We start from the raw sequence: 19,137 nt of genomic DNA on the forward strand, positions 1-19,137 counted from the left end.
GGAGGCAAGCTGTTTCTTTTAAAATGTTGATTATTTTTACTCTAAGTTGTATGAAAAAAAATCCTGACAAGGAACCATGTTTATCAAGGTGGGAATTGCATTTTGCACTGATGGGTCTGAATTTTAATTTGAAGAGGATACAGAATACAGTTTTCAGTTAAATGAAGATAATTAGACGGAATAAAGGTGTGCTGTTCTTATACAAATGTATTTGCTCTACATGTAGAAAACAGCAAATGACTCATGAATTATTGTAAAATAATTACATGGGACTCCATTCTGCAGTAATTGGAAAATTCAATAATGACAGTCAGAGTTAAAGAACAAACAAAAAAACCCCAAACCCCAAGCAATTCTAGGATTCCTTCTCTATGAAGTCTAAGTCCCATTCGAATGACAAAAGTACTTTCTTATTCTGGTCTTAGAATCAGATCTCTGGGATTTCATTCCTCAATAGGATTTTGATTGATTTTATTTTAGTAGTTTTATCTTATTTCATAATGTTTGTATTAAATCAGATACCTCTAAGCACTTAATCATTTTTAACTTCTAGATCTTTGTATTTAATATTATATTTGCTGTCAAAATTTAATATAAATAAGAATCACAATAAATGGAAGGCATTGATCAGATGCAGCAAACTGCAGCAATGACAGAGAACCAAAAGCATGTTCCAGAAATCTTTGTCTGTAATAGAGACACCTATTGACTTCAGCGGGTTTAGGGTCAGGCCTCAAATGGAAACAAAACCTGTCTATGCTTGCCAGACAGGTCAGCAGATGACCTGGAATATGATAGCCATTAATCCACTGTAATAACTGTGTGTCCTTACTGAAAAATGGTGACTAGTAAGACAAATTATAGGATGCTGCACTGTCTTCACATGGTGTAAATTCTGTAATCTACAGACCAGATGAGAGAGATCTGGTGTATAAAATCAAACTGTCCTTCAATCACCCTTATCATCCATCTCCTGATCATAAATTACAGGGGAATTAGCTGGCGTTGCCTGTGTGGGCCCCAGGAGATAAATGATGGAGTCTCCCAAACCTTCCTCCTAGGCTGTACCTAGGAGAGGATGTAGGGGATGGCAATACCAATGCTGCATGGTCCCCCTCCAAGGGACTGGGGGGGGCTGAACATTGCTGAACAAATATCCCAAACTCAAGGGAGTCGTCTCTTTAGAGACATTAAAAGGCTTCTTCCCTTACTTCAGGAGCTATGTCACTGGGGAGCAGGGAAAAATCCCCAGACATCAACCTGAGTGGGAAGGAAATTGACTGTGTAGGAAAGACTACCCAGACCACATGTGGTCCTTTTATCTGGAAGGAGATAGTCAGGGAGACCTGATTTCCAGCCCCTTCTCCAAGGATTGTTTCCATAATTTGCATTAAGTACTTGTTATTAAAAATAGAGGACTATATTTGGTTATGTGTGTAGTGGACATGCTTTGATAATGCATATGGGATCAGGACACCCATGCTAGTGTTGGAAATCAAAGAAATAAGCCTTTGGAAACAAAAAGTAGTTTTCCTTTCTAAGTGCTGATCCCAATATTGCTTGAAAATAAACCCTGATTTACTGATTAAGCCCTGTTATCTGGAGAAGTGAAACTTAAGTTACCTTACAGTGTCTTTAGACTATAACGAGGTGCCTGTATTAGTGATGCCCACAGCGTCTGTGAGCCTAGCTTGCTTTTTTAGACATTTCACAACATCTACTGGAAGAAATAAAGATCTCTAAACCATCATCCCTGATGTCTGCCAAATGAGGTCCAGAAGGTCAGTGCTATTCTGACCTGTAGAAGAACAAACATGTTGTTACCAATACCCCCTCAGGGGACCTGGCAGAGGTGAGGTCTTGGATCTGCTGTTGAGCTGTGGAGGAACTGAGGAGCAGCTCTCTGGGGAATAGGGAGCCTGGTCAGACATTCTTCAGGGCTTTCAGCAGGGTGGCAACTCTTTGGGGAGGTGGTTGGTTGGGCCAGCTCAGCCACTTTAGCATCACACCCAACTACTTGTCTAGGTGTAGCCCTCTGCTTCCTAGAAGCCTTGAAAAACGCTTGGAGAACCAAGATGTTAACTTATCTTTTTTCAACCACTTTTGCAATTTTATTTTCCTTTTTACCCTCTAAGGGGTGATTAGGATGAATGAGTGGGAATGATAGATTTGGTGACAATGAGGAGGTGTGAACAACCTGTGTGGAGACAGCACAAAAATAGAATATCTCCAATACATCCCAGGAGAGGGCGAACATTAGCTAAATGAAAACTGCTGTCTTAAAGCTCTACTGGCATTTTGGGGTTTTTTTTTGTGGGTTTTTTTTTTTTTTTGTTTTAAATCTATGTGCTGGTGGGAGAGGAAGAATTACTACTGTGTAAAATATCAAGTCTGGAGGGGGAAAAGAAAATGTTCTCATTGTAAACTAAATGATAGCAAATTAAACCAGGTAACTAGCATCATGCTGGCCATTTGGCTAGAGCATAAACAGGTTTGGATTAATTGGCACTAATGAGGATGTGCTGTTTAGGGGTTTATATTTAAATACCAACTGTTGTCCTTCCCATATGTGTTGACGAAGCTCTTCTGGATGGTGTTCAGGGCTTGGCATAAACATTTGATAAAAAACACCAATCTGCATTTATGTATTTGCAGTGAAAAGAATAAAGACAAATGTGTCATAAGGGATTTAATTTAAAAAAAAAATCTAAGACTTGGACTATACCACCACACTGACTCAGAACCCCTCTTCCACAAAAACCAAAGCTAGGTTAAGTGACAATGAGTGTAGTGCTCAGCTGGTTACAGTGCATTTAATTGTCTTGTTCTATCCACAGCTTGTTTCTGGATAACTATATGTAGTATACTATTGGTTTTAAGATAAGAGAGCTGGTAATTATGGAGGATATGTACCTAAAGGGTTTTCTTTCTCAAACAGAGAGAAAAAATGATATTCTCTGGTGGCTCTATGCTGCATATTACGTGCTAATCTATCCTATTTCAACCTATCCCCTAGAGTTTTTCTGTTGGACTAAAACTCTTGGGGATAGTAAAAAGGCACAGATTGTGTGGTCTAACTATACAGTTCCCTAAAGTGGGGCAACCACTAAGCACCTCAGTGAGCCTCTTTACCACCTTCTGTAACAGAATGCAGAAGGCAGCACTGGTAAAGTTTTGCCCTAAAGTACAGAGTAAGTGTCATAAATTTTCTTCCTGTAAAGCCGAGTGCACAAATGCTATCTTGAACACAATGGTGTCTCTGAGCATTACAGTTACAGAACTATTTTTCTTATCGAGATCAATGAGCTTGTAAATTTTGCAGTTACAGTTTTGGATATTCTGTTAGAAACTATGATCTGTCACGTTTGCAGCTTGACTTGGGCTTCTCTCCTTTCCCAGGACAAATGGAGCTAAAAAACCCAGGATATTTCTGTTTAGCTAGAAGGGAATATTAATTCAAGGTCCTGGTCTTGAAAGCTAGATTTCTAACGATGCCTTTGTCTGCCATCTGTATCCTGCCTGCTCTGCCCTTGTACGTGAGCGTGGCTGTACGCAAACACCCCCTCCTACTTTTAAGGCAGAAAAGCTGAAAGAGGCTGAACGTTGCACAGCCTTGGAAACAACTTCAGTGTAGCTGTGCACCTGCTATTTTTAGGAGCACAGACTGCAGAAACAATAATGCTGCCTCTGGCTTTGAGATCTCAAAATTGTGAATGACAGTTCAGCGTTTGTAACTGCTATCGGTCTGGTGGGAGAACTTAGAAGCTGCTGATATAGCTTAAAAAGGGAAGAGCATCGTATCTATAGAGGAAAAAAAAGCCTTTGGGGGTTACAGCAATATGTTGCGTTGGAAATACTTGATGAGTTTTACCGTTCTATTCAAATACTTCACTTTTTAAAAGCTTTAAATCAAGTAAGTTTGGGTCTTGAGTGATGCAGCTTTAGTGGCTGCCTATCAGCCTCTCGTGAATATGCATACTGCAGAAGCTAAACTGTGGCATTTTTCATTTTAAGGTGAAATTGAATGACCTGAAAATGGATCCATCTTCTTCTGTGTTACCAGAAACCATTTTAGAACAAACTGCCTCGCGGCTAGGATGCAGTCCCACAGACAAGAAACTTGCTTTTCACTTAGATGAAGAAGATGAGTTAAAGCATCTTCGTAAATGTTTCTGTATCCCAAAAGTCAAGGATCTGCCTCCAAGTGAGAATTATAATTACAGTGGGGGGGAGGGGGGGGGGGGAAGGGTGGGGCTTCATATCTTCTGCATGTGTTTATCACAAATCTTTGGAAATCACTGTTACTTATGAGATAATTGAGCAATTGCAGTCATATCTGAGCACAGTATGTCCCTGGTGTTGCTAAATCAATCCATCAACTTATTCTAGCACCAAAAGCTTTATGCTCTCATTCCCATCCTGAATAAAATGTGAGGATACAGTACTTAGATGGTGCTTATGCTGTCAGTCAGCTGCTTTTAACAATATAGTGACTGATTGAAAATTATAGGCAGAAGCATTTCTATCTAATGGTTTGAAACGGCAATGTCGCTTACAATAGTTCAGAGCAGTTGCTTCCTTGGTGTAATATAGTTTGGTATTATCTATCTAGTTAAAATTATTTTAGTTAATGAAAGAGATGGTACATATATTAACATTTATTCCTTATTGCTGGTGGTAGAGATTATTTTCTTCCTGAGGCCAAATGAAAGACTGTGTCTTAGAACAAATAATTGATCCGAGCAAATAATTCATAATGAAACCTTTTATTTGAAGATCTTTCCCACTTTCCTCATGAATTGCCCACAAATAGATGGCTGCACATGGATTCAATGTAGCCGTGAAAAATGGTTCTCGAAATTTTTCTGCTTCATTCATGGTCTGTAGGTTGTTTCAAGGAGCCTGGAGAGGACCTGTGCAGGCAGGGAGGCAGGAGGGGTGTGCGGGAGAGCTGGCGAGCTGAGGGGGAAGCATTTGCTTTGGGTCAGCACTCCCAGCCCAGCAAAAGTACAAAACACTTCCATGGTGCTTTTGTACCCACTGCTGCTGCTGTGTCTGGCCAAAGTCATGAAGGGAAACCTGGTGGGAGTACCCACCTACAGAGGCAGTATGGTTCTGGGATCTTCTCCTGCTTCCCAAGACCCATCTGGGTTTATTTTCAGCTCACATGTCAAATACATGGGGAGTAAAAGCTGAGTCTGTTCTGCAGGCCCTGGTCACATATACTGAAAGCTGAAGAAACGACATGTAATTTCCTTAGATGGTGAACATATATAGGCATAGTCACTCTCCTCCTTTTGTGCCTTGGCAGAAAACACCTATTAAAAACTGAAGAAAAAAATATAGAACTGTCTTGCAAAATATTTTCATTTTCTAATAAATGCAGATATAAATTTCTGCAGATTTTTTTTTTCTGAAAAGAACGGTACTGATGGTACTTGAGAAATTACAGGTCCATTCACCAAATTATGTCCAGTAAGGATCTGTTATAGAAAACGGTATCAATTGTCTGAATTCCTGGACATCTTTTGGAACTGTCTTTATCTTCAGTATCTTCCTGCGAAGCAACGGTGAACATTGGGAATGCAACCTGCTGCTGCCCTTAGGACATGGGGATGATAAATTTTAGTTCTCTATGTACTGGTAGTACTGGTTTATCTTTCCCCACATGTAAATCCTTGCGTTTTGCTATTTATATTATTCAGATCAGAACTGGACACTTTACAAATATTTAAACTAGTGCTTCCTCCGCATGGAGGAGATGTTCTCAACCTGTCTGCCAAGAAGCATTTTTTTTTTTTTTTTTTGCCCCCCCCTGGTAGCTTAAGAGGGTTTCCTAAGCCCCATTTGTTTGTTTGGGTATGACTATTCTGTACTCAAAGCCACTTCAGCTGCCACCATGCCATTGCAAAATGTCCCTCTAAAGCTGGAAAGATGCCAGAAGGCAGCTCACGTGGCCATTGTCCTGCTGCTCTTAATCTGGCCGTGCTATTGAAATCCAGCTCAAGTAGGGCACCTGAACTGCAGCCGTGTCTTCGACTGCAGCGTGTCGAATGTCACTCAAGAATATGAGAGGTCACTTTTCAGTGTACTGTCACAGCAGCTTCAGATTAAAAAAAAAAATCTTCTGAGAAGTACATAGAGGTTTTGATACCATTGTGACAGTTTTCATTGCTTCTCTTACAACCCCCATTATTGTTTGTTTTTCAGTTACCATAGTGTTTAGACCCAAAGACTGCTGATGTGGGTTTTTTCTGCAGTTACTATAATATTTAGTCCTGAGACTGTAGATATATATGTTTTAGTGAAGATAAACAGCCTACAAAGTAGTGCCAGTTGAACAGTACAGAGAACCCATCATTCTTGTGCTCCTAAATTGAAGGGTTTTTACCTCCTCTTTTTCCCCTTTCTCTCTTTTCTGTGCTTCAGCTGTCATCAGGAACAGCTTCCTTGCTGAAAAACAGCAGGGGTGTAAATAAATATATATTTACATTGTGTGTCTATACCATAGAGATGGATCTCTCATGACATTTATCTGAGCACAGGCGCGGATCCTAGATAACGTGTTTCTGAAGATAAATGTCATTACAGATATTAGCCATCAAATATTTATATATTTACATAAAACATTACAATGAGGTTTTAAAATAAAGACTTACAAGAAGCAGAGGAGAACATCCATAGAAGACAACTGTAAGATGAAATACATAAAAATATTTAGAAAGTGATGATAATAGTTTAATTTAGTTATCAACTTATAAACTGTCACAACAGTTTATTTGTTATATCAATCAAGTGGAAACCACTAGCAGACTAACTCCCTGGCATATCTTTGAGTTTTTATGTGCAAGAATGAGGGATGAAGCTCAGGTGAGCAAATAGGAAAAGATGACAGCAGAAGATTTAGAGAAATACTTGGATCTCCTTGCTCTCTTGGAGCTGACAACAAAGCCTTTTTAATGCTTTTTTTGTGCACTGCAGGGAGGAGGTAGGAATGACTGAATTGCAGTTGGCAGTCGGGCACCAAATCACCAATCTGATTAAGGCTATGCCTTGTGCTTTGTCATCTTGTGAAGGAAAGGAGCGTCATTTGGGTTTCTTGGGAATAAAAAGATGTCCCAGAGTGAAAGTGTTGAGCTCTATTTCCCTGAAGAGAAGGCTAAAGTTAGTGGTTAATCATATAAATCTGGCTCATTGTTTGGAGGGCTTGTGAGGGGGCTATAGGAAGGTGTGAAAGAGGTGATCTTTTATCCTTCAACAAGGGATAGGACTCAGATATGTAGAAACAGATTTAGTCCTTCTTTCCTGGTTAATAAACACCTTGTATTTTTCCCTTTTAGACTGAATATTTCTGAAAATAAATTTGCTTTTGGTCTGAGGTTTGAAAGCTAGACAAATACATCTTTAAGGTAAAGGAATGGATGTATTTAGTATACAAAATAATGTACGTTATTAGATCTGACCAGTTTGCATGAATCTAGGTGTAAGAATAATTTATAATGTATCCAATTAATCATAATGTAAATTATTGTTCATGTATTTTTTTTTTTTATTCAGGATACTCTAAGGACACATTTTGAGAGACTATCATCTCCTGTTTGTTTAGCACCAGCCTTTGTTTCATCAATTGCGCTTATTTCCTATTTGACTATTTCAATATATATTGCATGACAACTGAAGCTTCTCCAGAAATAAAAGTGGCCAATACTGTAAGAAACGAGGGCAGAGTAATCTGGGGAAAGACAAGTGCTAGTCTTAAGAAAACAAATGCGTTACTCTAAAGAATAGCACAGTGACTGAGGAAATGTTGGAGCACAACGGTGTGCTGGTCAGGACAAGTTGTGAAATGACAAAGATGCTGCAAAAACCAAGCCTAGTTTGGGAAGCAGCAGTGGTCCAAAATGAGTCTTTTAATGATGTCAGAGAGGGGGAAGTAAACTGCTTTTTGTGAAAAGGAAAAAAGGTACAGCCCAATACAGAGTTGATAACATGCCAAGAAAAGAATATCTGAAGTAACAGACGTAAAAGTAGAAAAATACACTTTGTCAAAGTGGTAAGGCCACCTCTCTCCAACAGTGACCCAAGAGGTGTTTTTATTTAGAAAGGACTGTGGTGCAAGAAAAACTAACTTGTTTGTAATTTGTCACCTGTTCAAATACTTAATTGGAGTATAAAAAGTATTAGTGAGATCGAGCTCCAAATTCTTGAGCAAAGATACTTCTCTCTATTTCTAATGAGAGAGTATTACTGTATTTCTTGATAGGAAAAGAACTGTTAATAGAACCAATTTAGGAGCATGGATAATATTTATGCCTCTCTGTTTTCATTAGTATTAGAATAGAGATGAAAAACAGACATTGTATCTGTAAAACAGATTAGGCTGAAATTGCTCTCTGACTTACGCTTTTTAAAAGCTTCCAAAGCTTTAATTAAGAAATTACCCAAGCTGTCTATACTTCTGAAAAATGCGTTTCTGGTGAAGTTCAATGAAGTTAGTGCAAAAGTTTGTAAGAGACCTTTTCCAGGCATCTAATCTGTTTTTCTACAGCCCTAACGTAATATTTTCACAGACAGAAATGCAATCTTATAATTTTTTTCAGCATGTATCTTAACATATTTGTTCATTTGATCTCTTTTCTGAGGTATATTGACTATATTTAACAAAAATACACGTAATGTTAGCTTTTGTGGTATTGTAAGTATATGTATAGATGAATGCAAATTACTTCCTACTTCTAGAAGGTCACCATCACTTGCCCCTCCAAGAATCTCTAACATAAGAAATAATAGAAAAAGGCAGTGTTTGAATTGATAGATGATGACATGGGGTAATTAGATTGTTCAGAACCTCACTAGAGCTATTATTTATAAATTTGTACCGCCTTGCTTTTCTCCTAATCATTGAAAGGCTTTGTCATCATAGATTTCCTCCTCCTCAGATGATGATGACATGAAGTGCAGCCCACAGTATATGCTGACAAGACAAGAACTTTTGAGACTGCCTTAAGATATTCTGTGCAATGACTACGTTTTTCTAAATAGTGATTTAATCGTGCAGGGAGAATTTACATGAAAGACACAGACTTACCTAGTCTTAACTCTTATTAAATTCAGGTAGTTTCACAACTTGGTGTAGAAATATATTAATGATGGAAGAAAAGTGGATAGTCTGGTCAGGTAGATGCTCCCTCTTCACTCACCGTTGGTTACAGAGCTGATAAAATCTGTGCCCACACAGCCCCAGAGACCTGGGGATTTAATGCTGCCTTAACCCACATTAGCTCCAGAACAGGTATAGATGGACTCAGCCAAAAATTGCAGGAGAATGAGGGGAATAACTGCTATTATCCTTCTCCTTGGACCACTTTATGGAGTCACCTGAGTGGTGTCCTGGGAGGAAGATCAGGATGTGACACCTCCATTCACGTGTGAGAACCATGATGTGCCAGGGAGATGTGGAATGGGCAGAGCTCAGGGTGGTGGCGTGTGTGTGTGTGTGTGTGCACGTGTGCTGTTCCTCTTGTGCTCACTCCCATGTGCGTGTGGTTTCTGTGGTTTCCCTGTGCAGCGGATCTGAGCCTGGCGAACGGAGAGGAGAGCTGTGTATACTTTGCTGGGAATTCTCTCGGGCTCCAACCCAGAAACGTTAAAACTTACTTGGATGAAGAACTGGACAAGTGGGCTCGAATGTGAGTACACCGCAGGGTATGTGAGATGCTAACCTGTGCTTCAGACGAGTACTTTATTTTAGGATCTGCCTTGGAAATGCTCAAATAGAAGAATAGTGTGTTAAAACCACTACAGCCCAGGAATAAAACATGTTCAGTGTTTCCCCAGCACTATTTATATCTCCTTTAAAGATATGAGCAGTAAAACAGGCCAAGAGAAACTTCCAGCTGTGATAACCTATGCTGTGCGTGGTGGATCTGCTTTGGCTTATCTGGAGGACCTGCACAGTTTAACCATCCCCATCCAATTCCTATGTGTGTTTATACACAAAACACACAAAGTCATTTGGTTACTTCTGCTGGCTGGTGAACATGATTCAGTTTCAGGCCCTGTGATTTTCTAATTAGTACTTTTGACTGCGTGTGATTCACCCTGCAGGCCTTGCAATGGGCAGTTCCCCTTGAAATAACACCAAGCACAGGTGGTGCTGCTGCCAGTGCTGGCAGGTTTTTGGCTTCTCTTAAACCAGGTCTCTGCCTGACAAGTTCATTTTATTTAGAAAAAAGCATTCCTGTCCTCTCAGTAGCATCTCGGCGAGCAGCTGAGGGTGGATTGCAACAAGCTCTGTCGAACAAAGCTGATGTAAGAGACAGGAGGACAAAAGAGGGACATGTTTCAGCATTGCAGGAAAGGAGCATTGTCATCATAACAAATAGGGAAATTTTTAATCTATGGGGGGAAGATTGATTGATTTATTAATATTATACTTTGTTTCCATGGAGAGTCTGTGCTTTGAGGTGTCCAGCACCTGCCTGAGTGGCTGGAGCAGGGACAAGTAAGGAAAGAGATAAGTAAAAACCAGGGAGCTGAAGGCAGGAAAGGAAAATAACATCCAGATGAATGACTGAGCTGGGACAGAGATGAACACTTTCTGAGGGTGTGGGATATGAGTGGAACAGATGTGATTTCATAGTGAGAGAGCAGCGAAAATATGGGAAAGCAGATGAGGAAAAACTAATTCTGCTAACTGGGCAGCCTTGTTTCAGTAGAAACAGTCTAGATGGAGGCTTCACAATGTAAATGTGAAAAGTCTGTAGCTGCTCTTTCACTTGTTAATATATGAATGCTGTGGGTTAATAAAAATGGTTTACTGTTTTCTATTTATTACTTGTATTCTTATAAGTGAGAAGAAAGTTGAGAATGAATGGGAATGAATGTGAACTTTGGAAGCACTCGCTCCTCCTGGTTATTCATTCAGTACAGCACTGCAGTTTCTCCAGTCATTTGAAAAAATTGCAACCCTGTCCATTTCTGTATGATTATCCTACTTTATCAGGGAAACAGCTGAGCTCTTTCAAAAGCTAAAAGTCAGATAGCGCTCTTATCTGTTAGAGTGATGCACTGGGAGTGCAAACATATTTCAGCTCCTTCACTGTATCTTTTCACTGGTTCACCTCCATTCTTATGTTTGTCTTCGCTACAGTGAAGGATTTTTTTTTTTCCTTGGTGATTATAAAATCCTGAAAGAAAAGGGTAAGCAACATGTTTCTCCAGAACATCAAAAGTGCCTTCAGCAGCTGTATCTAAGGGGGAAATATGACTGAACATGATTTCAAGCCATCAGAGGAGAGGGAGAAAATCTAGAAAGGTTGTTTGCTAAAAATACAACTTAACCCCAAACACCTTACCCAGAATAGATCAGGAAGTTCAAAAAAACCCACCCTAAAACCAAACACAAGCTAAACCAACAAAACCAACAACAAAATCCTGCTAATTGCAGATGCATCTAATGCAACTGAGGAAGTCAGGGTGAGATCAAGCTAAATTTGAACAGAGCAATTTATGCTTAAAGAAGCTGACTGGTGGTATTGGGTGCTGGAGGCTGCAAAGGGGAAAAGGTGGTTGGAGATGTACACATGGATGCTTTTATTCCAGTCACCAAGGACAGCTCAGCAAAATCCAGTCTAAGGTAGTAGCTGTTACCAGCCAAAGCCTGTTCAATAGCTTGTGTGTTGGCAGTGTGGAATTTAGTGGCTGTAGCTTAGATAAATAAGTAGTGAGAATCTAAGAAATGGCATGCAAATTAGGTACATCCTTCAAGTCAGCAATGATATAGATTGTGGCTCTCTTATAAATTGGTTTATCGCGTTTTCTGTTTGTTGTGTCTTGGGACTCATCTCAAATAGCTACTATGCTTGTCTATTTAAATGGTTTTCACTGCTTATAGCTGATGGCAAGAGTGAAAAGGAAGATTACCTGGTAGCTGTTGTCAAGGGCAGGGAAGCTCATATAGCTCTGCGTGGTGATGGCAACTCATTAGAGTAAGGCCTGGAGAGAAAGAGACCTTTTCATGCATTTCTTTCTTGTTGTGTTCTCTTTTTCTTACAGTGTCACTGTCCCTTTTTTCTCTCCCCGCCTTTAAATGGTGGGTTATAGCTCTCTTCTCTTACATCTGCCTCCCACATACCTGTTCTGGTTTTGTATTCTTTCTTTCCACATTCCTCAGTCCTATTTTTTATGCTAATGCATAAAGACTACAAATCCAAGCCACTGGCATTCTTAGTATGGATTTAAAAAGAGCCTTTGAAACTTCATCTGTCTTTCTGTTTTGATTTCAGCTAAATCCAAGATTTATTGAATGAGGGGCAAAAAGGAATGAGAGTTGTCTCTTCCATGCTTAGTCTAGAGTAGCCAATAATCCAGTTTTTTGAAATCTAAAAGACCACAGTTTGACTTCTTTGAAAGGCCAATAGGTGTTTTGCAGTGTCTTGTTTTCCCTTTCCTCTGCCACAACTGTTTAAGCAAGGTATTTTATAGAATCATTATTGCATGTGAGCATACTCGCTGCAGCGGGCGACGTCTCTCACGTCCAAGTAACTCATTAAAGTGGAACAGTTAAAACAAGGGAGTCTGACGTAGCCAGTTGTTATGCTCTTGTAAAGGGCTGGTAGGGTGATTGGGGAGTAGACAACCTGCTGAATGGAAGTCTTGAGGATTAGAGGTGTTTAGCTGAGCAAAATAAAGACTGAAAGGAAAAATGATTGTTCTCTGTGAATGTATCAGTAAGCATAGGAGGGAAAAAAGGAGCCTCTTCTGTGAAATAACATGCTGGCACAGTAAATATAAACTAGTACTTAATAAATTTAGGCTAGAAACTAAATATGTATATATACTTCTAAGCATTGAAGTAGTCTGGCAACAGGCTTCTGACATGAGTATAGTAGACAAAAAGTACAAGTCTGTGGAGGACTTTATAATATAGCACCTGCAGTAACAAAGGACTCTTTTTGGTGAGTCAAAAGGTATCTTTGTGCTGAAGGTTCTATGTGCTGAACTAATCCTGCAAGGTAGAACAGACCTGCAAGCAGGAGTGTAGCTTGGTAGGGCTTGGTCATATTCTGTTTGACAAACTCACTTCTGCCATTTGGTGGCAGGAGTCGTGTCTGCATTGTACCTTTCAACAGGTTGTATGTTAGAGCTGTAAACACCGGGTTTAATGCCCTGGGATTTTTAGTTTTGCCTTCAATCTACTGCTCCATACAGTTCTTTTTCTTTGGATATGTTTTGTTTTCTTCTGGCTATTTCTTTGCTTGAAATCATCATCAAACTTAAGAGTCTGTATTGGCTCATTAAATGCCTTGCATCATTTTTGGCAAAGAAGCAAGAAGGAAATTTTCACTTGAACAAGATCTGGATGAGCGTAGAAGATTCCTGAAGCTGGCAATTAATTTAAATCCCTTTTGTTACCTCCTTTGAAACCCTGGGATCATATCAGAAAATGTGTTTCTAGCTCCCCTAGCGAGCTTTAAATCAACCAGACCTCAGCGAATAAAACGTGGTGTTGTGATTTCTTGCCAAATTGAAAATAAAATGGTAACCGACTAAAAATTAATTTGCACAATGAGGAACTCTCACAGTAGTTTAAGAAATAATTCTGTTTGTATGATGCTTTATGATTTAATGGGCCACGTTTTGTATTCATTAATTTGGGTACCTCAATTTAAATCTCTCTCTTGCTACCCAGGGTGCAGAGGAAACAAAATGAGACGTAGGCTATCCATGGCTGAGGGGAATGCCAGCAGCACTGCAGTTGTGTCCTTAAAGATTATTACCCCCAGTGCCTACCAGAGCTGAGAGAGGGGTGGCATAATATACAGAGATATAAATTCTCTGAGGCAGAGCATAGAATTTTACAACCTAAGTGTAATAGGATGTATTGTGCCATCAGCAAAGGCTACAGAGTTTCATGTGATTAAAATAAAAAAAGGGTCCAAGAATATGCCTTTAACTACCATTTTAGCTGCAATATTTTTTGTCTCTTGGCATTTATATGGGCCATCAAGAGGGAGCCAAGCTGTAAGCTGTGCTGTAATAATAATAATAATATGAATAATAATTAATGTTGCCTCTCCCCTCTTTCAATATACTTAAATTTCCATGTTTTCTTCTCAAAAGAAAATATTCCTATGCCCAAAATCTCATATTTGTTTTCATGATAACCTGGAAATTTATTCTGAAATTTTGTTAGTCCTATGTGCTGGTAGAGAGAGCTTTCATCAGTAAATTCCCATTAGAAGGACACTAATGGCTATAAAATCAGAGAAAGCTAATGAAAGAGAATCCCATAGGTAGTTAGGGCTTCTTTTTCCCATCTTATTGTGTTCGCTATTCTCTTTCAGAAATACGGATCCCCTCGGGCTGAGAGCCACTGAAAATCTTTGGGTTTTTATTTTAACAGTCCGTATTGCCTCAAAGTCCCTTGATTACAATATTACAGTTAAGAATAAGAAGGGAAATTAGCAATAACTGTCATGCTGTTTGTGAAACACATACCACTGTCTTCAGGGAAAGCAGCTGCGTTATGGTCTGATAGAAGGGAAGAACTTTTAGCACTAATCCTGCCCCTTACCACATTTTTTCCCCTACCCACCTACTGCCTTTATTCCTCATCGATGAAATGTTCTTGTAAATGAGTGTTATTTCACACTGTCCGCTTTCTGCTATCAAGTTATCATCAGAGACCAATTCTAAAACGGAGAAGAGCGGTCAGCTAGTGTACCATGACCTTGTCCAAATTAGGGATCAGGGTCCTCCTCGTCATCTGTGTAGGGCTGGACTTGTTGAACGTAGGGAGGTTATTTTAGCTGTAAGAAATAGTCAGTTGTACCTGTGCCATCCTTCACCCTTGGACATAAACTAGTCCAAAAGCAAATGGTTTTTTGCAAGGATGAGATTCATGAAATGGTTAACACAAATTGTGCTTTTTGCAGCAGTTCTTCTTTTCTTTAGGACTGTGGTTTTTTTGAAATATCCCTAGGAGGTGTGAATTAGACTCAAGTCAATCAGTAAGGGTCTAACTGTAAAACATCCAGGTAATTTGTGTGGGAGACAGAACAAAATTCTACCTGAGAAGAGGAAGTAGGAGGTGGATAGGGAAAACCAATCTTTTAAATAGCCTTAGGCATGGGGGACTAGCTGGTAGCGTCTCATACACCCTCCTTTCTCATGTCTTAATCACCCAGATGTCTTATGATTTTGAGTGAACATTGTGGACCTGTTCTTTAAAAGGTTTATTACTTGTTCTTTTCTTCTTTTCTTTCTCTCATCATTTTAGGACTTTTTTTTTTTTTTGCTCTCTACTCAGTTTCCTCCTGCTTTTGTCCCTGTTTTGAAACAGCTTTATACTTGGTTTCCCTCAGCCGCATGCAGCCTGGCATTTCTGACTCCACAAGTACCCCGTGGTGCTCAGCAAATATGAAAATCATCCAGTGTGAGATGGAAGCCCAGAGCAATGTTCCCCTGGATTAGCACCATTATTACTTTTCTCAATCTGCTTTCATTTGCATTTAAATCTGTAAGCTACATCCTGAATGTTTAAGAAACTTTGCAACTTTTTATTTATATATGCATGGTGGCTACCTTAGAAGTTTAGTTCTCTGTCACATTTGAAGCAAAAATTATTTCAGAGCACTTAATCCAGAACTGAATGTACATATCCGTCGCTCCAGAGTAGTGATGCGTTCAGGTTTAAGGTGACCATATGATCCACTGCAGACAGGAACAGTTTGCGACATAAAGTTGTTTTTTTTTTTTAATGTCCTCTGTCAAATCAAAAAGCTTTACGCAAGCTTAGATCTAGAACAATATGGCAGGGAGAAGAGAAGCAATAAAAATTAGCAAGCACTCTGTTTGGGCAGGCGCTTCCCTGCATATACATTAAGTACCTGCTGGTTTATGCAGAAGGGTCAGTTCAGACAGGAGATTCAGGAGGATAGAAGTTGTTTTTGACAAGAAATATTTCTGTCTAAGAGCAAGGCAGTATTCAAGTCTACCATTCTCTGCACCATACAACATTCAGCTAGAAATGCAGGTGAAGTAACTCTGCAGGGTGATCTCTGCTCTCTGTGTAGGTTGTGTGAGCTGGAGTTCCAGCACCACTGTACCCTTTCCCAGCATGCCGGTTCCCAGAGGGTTCTTGTACCCGTGCAGCCACTTCCAGAGGGCTTGTGAAAAAACTATCATCTTTAATTTTAATGGATTTATAGAGGAGTTTTGAGGGCCAAAATAAATAGTTTTCAAGCAGTTGAAAACTTGTCAGGAACCAACAAACGAATTGTGTTTGCTAAGAGCTTTAATGACATAATAGAAATGTTGTGCTCAGCTTAGGCAAGTCTTCTCCTCCTCCAGGTGTGGAATCTCCACATCAGGTACGTTTCTTAGGACTGATCCAAAGGGAACAGCATATGTTTTCATTGTTTGCCTCTTCCTTTTCAGAGGTGTTCACGGCCATTTTAACGGTCAGCGCCCGTGGGCTTTGGCAGACGAGTGCATCCTGGACCTGATGGCTGAGCTGGTTGGTAGGTGTGAACTACAGGGAAAATCTTTCTCTAGAAAAGAAAACTAATTTGGTTTCTTTTAAGATTGAAAGTCCTGAAACTCTAACCAGAATTTAGTTCCTTGCATTCTTTTGCTTTAAAGCAGTTTTTCTGACTGCCTTGTGCATGGACTAACATTTTGTTTTAAGGCTGCAAGTGATTTAAGAGATGAATGTATGTGATAATATATGAGCATATGTATATCATGAAACTAATTGCAGCAAAGGGTTTCTTAGAACATCGTAAACCACTTGGTCTAACACGTGAAGCCCTTTTAAAGGGCACTTGGCATTACAGATTCTCAGACTCTCTCCTAGAAGTGAATCAATGAACTTTCCCCTTTGAAAAATTATTTCTATCTAGACATTTTCTGCTTTTCCTCCTTTCTCTGCCACTAAATCCTGTCTCATATTTGAGAACTGCTTATGTCAATGAAGCAGATAATTGGGGCAGGACCTGCTATTTGTAAGTTCCCATTACCCCACTGTACCCCTTGTGGAGTCTGCAGTGCTGCAGGACTTTGGCAGTAAATGCTTCTGGTTAGTCTAGAGATTGAGAAGGAGCCCTGGAGACTTCTGGTGAGTTTGCCAGCCATGAAAGCAGTCGTCTGAGTCCGAATGCAAATCTCCTCTGCCTTCTCTTTGCGCTAACCTGTGTGTAATTGCTGAAATAACTTTCACTGGGATTTCCTTCAGAGCTGTTGCTGTCAGAAGGGGGAAGAGAAATGATCTTGGCAGGGTTTCTCACAGACCCTTTTTCTCCACAACCCTTGCAGCCATTGCCAAGGCTGGGTTAGTAGATTTTAGTGAGATTTCGCCAGTATTTCAATTTAGCTGTTGAAGGCAACTGTCAATACTGATTGTCTGAACTGAATTATCATGTGTTCATTTGTGCCTTCACTAAGGAAAAATATTATGGTTAAGTTGATTTACTATATGCTAGATACTGTTTCTTAATTTCTCCTCCACCTATAGACAAGTGTTCAATGAGAAAGTTATGGTTTTTCTCCTTCAAGAGAAGCAAATGGAGTCTGAACAACTGGAAACAGAGACATTAGGAATTTAATGACAAGTTTATTTATATATTTATACATAAAATAATTTCCTGACTTTATGAAGTTTCAAAATAGCTAAAATACCGGAAATTATTATTGAAGCAGAACAAATATAACAAAATATTGTTATAGTTGATCTATCCATGATGTAAGCACTAAGATAACATAAATATGAATGTGGCTACTGGGCATCACTGGGCTATGCAGAGCGATCCCATCTGCAGAAGGAAATAAAAAGCAAAATGCAGATTGGTTGTTCTGATTTTGGAAGTTGCTACCGTAGTACCTGATATTGTTTGGGAGGTTAAGAAATTACTTCTCTTACTTCCATTACATTCAAGGACAAGATCAGTACATTCATCTGTTAATGAATATAGAACATAAAAATGTGAGAATATAAAGTGGGGGAGGTTGCTGAAATGCTGAATGCAGCTGATTTAGGGATTTCACTAGTTTGACTGATCTTGCCTGGCAAGTGGATGTTCTTGTTCTGGTAGGGTACCACTGGGAAGCTGTGGGCAAGTGGCAAAATGTGACCCATCACACAACTAGCCCAATGCGTAGTAAGGCCTTTTAAATTGGAAGCCTTGAATTTAATTAACTGGAGGGTGAAGAATTTATCTGACATCTTATGAGAAAGGGAGAGCAGTCACACTGCATACTTCCAGACACTTACATTGGTAAAGTACCAAGGTAGACCATCAATGCTCTCCACATAACCAGGAGAGAGAGCCAAGATCACCCAAAAGGCAGCCTGAAGCACCTGAATTATCATCCTTCTTTGCATCACCACCTGTGAATGTTTGCCACTGCTCTGTCTGCAAAATGTGGGCCCCCATGAACTCCCTGCAGGGTGTCGGGGCAGGCTGAGCACCGGCCTCCTGCTGGTGCCGGGGTCAGTTTGGCCTCAGCTTTAGGTTAAGAGTCACTGCAGAAAGCAAGGATTCAGGCTGGGATTTTTTTCCCCTTAGCCATCTGTTTTGTAGAGGCTGCCAGCTCAGTGTGCATTATAATATTTGTTTAACTAAAAGACATATTCTGGGTGTAAGGAGAGGGAAATGAGAGCTTTGCTTAAACTTGTAATTGCTTGTCAGTCTCTTTTTTTTTTTTTTTTTTTATTTTCCAAACTTTAAATGACACTAGTGTTTTTTTATCACAACGGCCAGACTACACTGAACTTATTACAATTTTATTAATTTTAAAAGTATATGTTAAAGTTTTCTATAAAAATTATGACTGAGGTCACCCTATCGTTAACCTATTTTTGTGTTTAGAATTCTTTGCTGGGAAGTGTTTCTTAGTCCTGTTTTCCTCAGCAGTAAAGGGCATGTCAGCATTATAAGCTTGGATTTTGTTCTCCAGGATTTTTTGGACTTTGGTTAATCGAACCCTAAAGTATGGTTTGGTCTGAAATCTGGCCTTCAGATTCACGTGCCAGCAGGGTTTTATTTTTTTCAGGATCTAGGTGAGTGATTCTTAGAATGCAAATGGATTAGTATTTTCCAAATAATGAATGCACTGTGACAAGTTCCAATTTTT

At 39.6% G+C, this 19,137-nt stretch overlaps 1 protein-coding gene across 3 annotated transcripts in view; it reads left to right on the top strand.

Moving 5' to 3' along the window:
* Window positions 1–19,137, top strand: part of KYNU (kynureninase) — a 62,531-nt gene that overhangs the window by 3,696 nt on the left and 39,698 nt on the right. For all 3 annotated transcript variants that reach the window (XM_074872337.1, XM_074872336.1, XM_074872338.1), the window contains exons 2-4: window positions 4,015–4,204; window positions 9,569–9,689; window positions 16,444–16,526. In XM_074872337.1, the coding sequence (XP_074728438.1) occupies window positions 4,015–4,204; window positions 9,569–9,689; window positions 16,444–16,526 (394 nt within the window). The remainder of the gene's footprint in view (window positions 1–4,014; window positions 4,205–9,568; window positions 9,690–16,443; window positions 16,527–19,137) is intronic.

The sequence above is a fragment of the Strix uralensis genome, chromosome 6, assembly GCF_047716275.1.
Source record: "Strix uralensis isolate ZFMK-TIS-50842 chromosome 6, bStrUra1, whole genome shotgun sequence".
Taxonomy (NCBI): Eukaryota; Metazoa; Chordata; class Aves; order Strigiformes; family Strigidae; genus Strix; species Strix uralensis.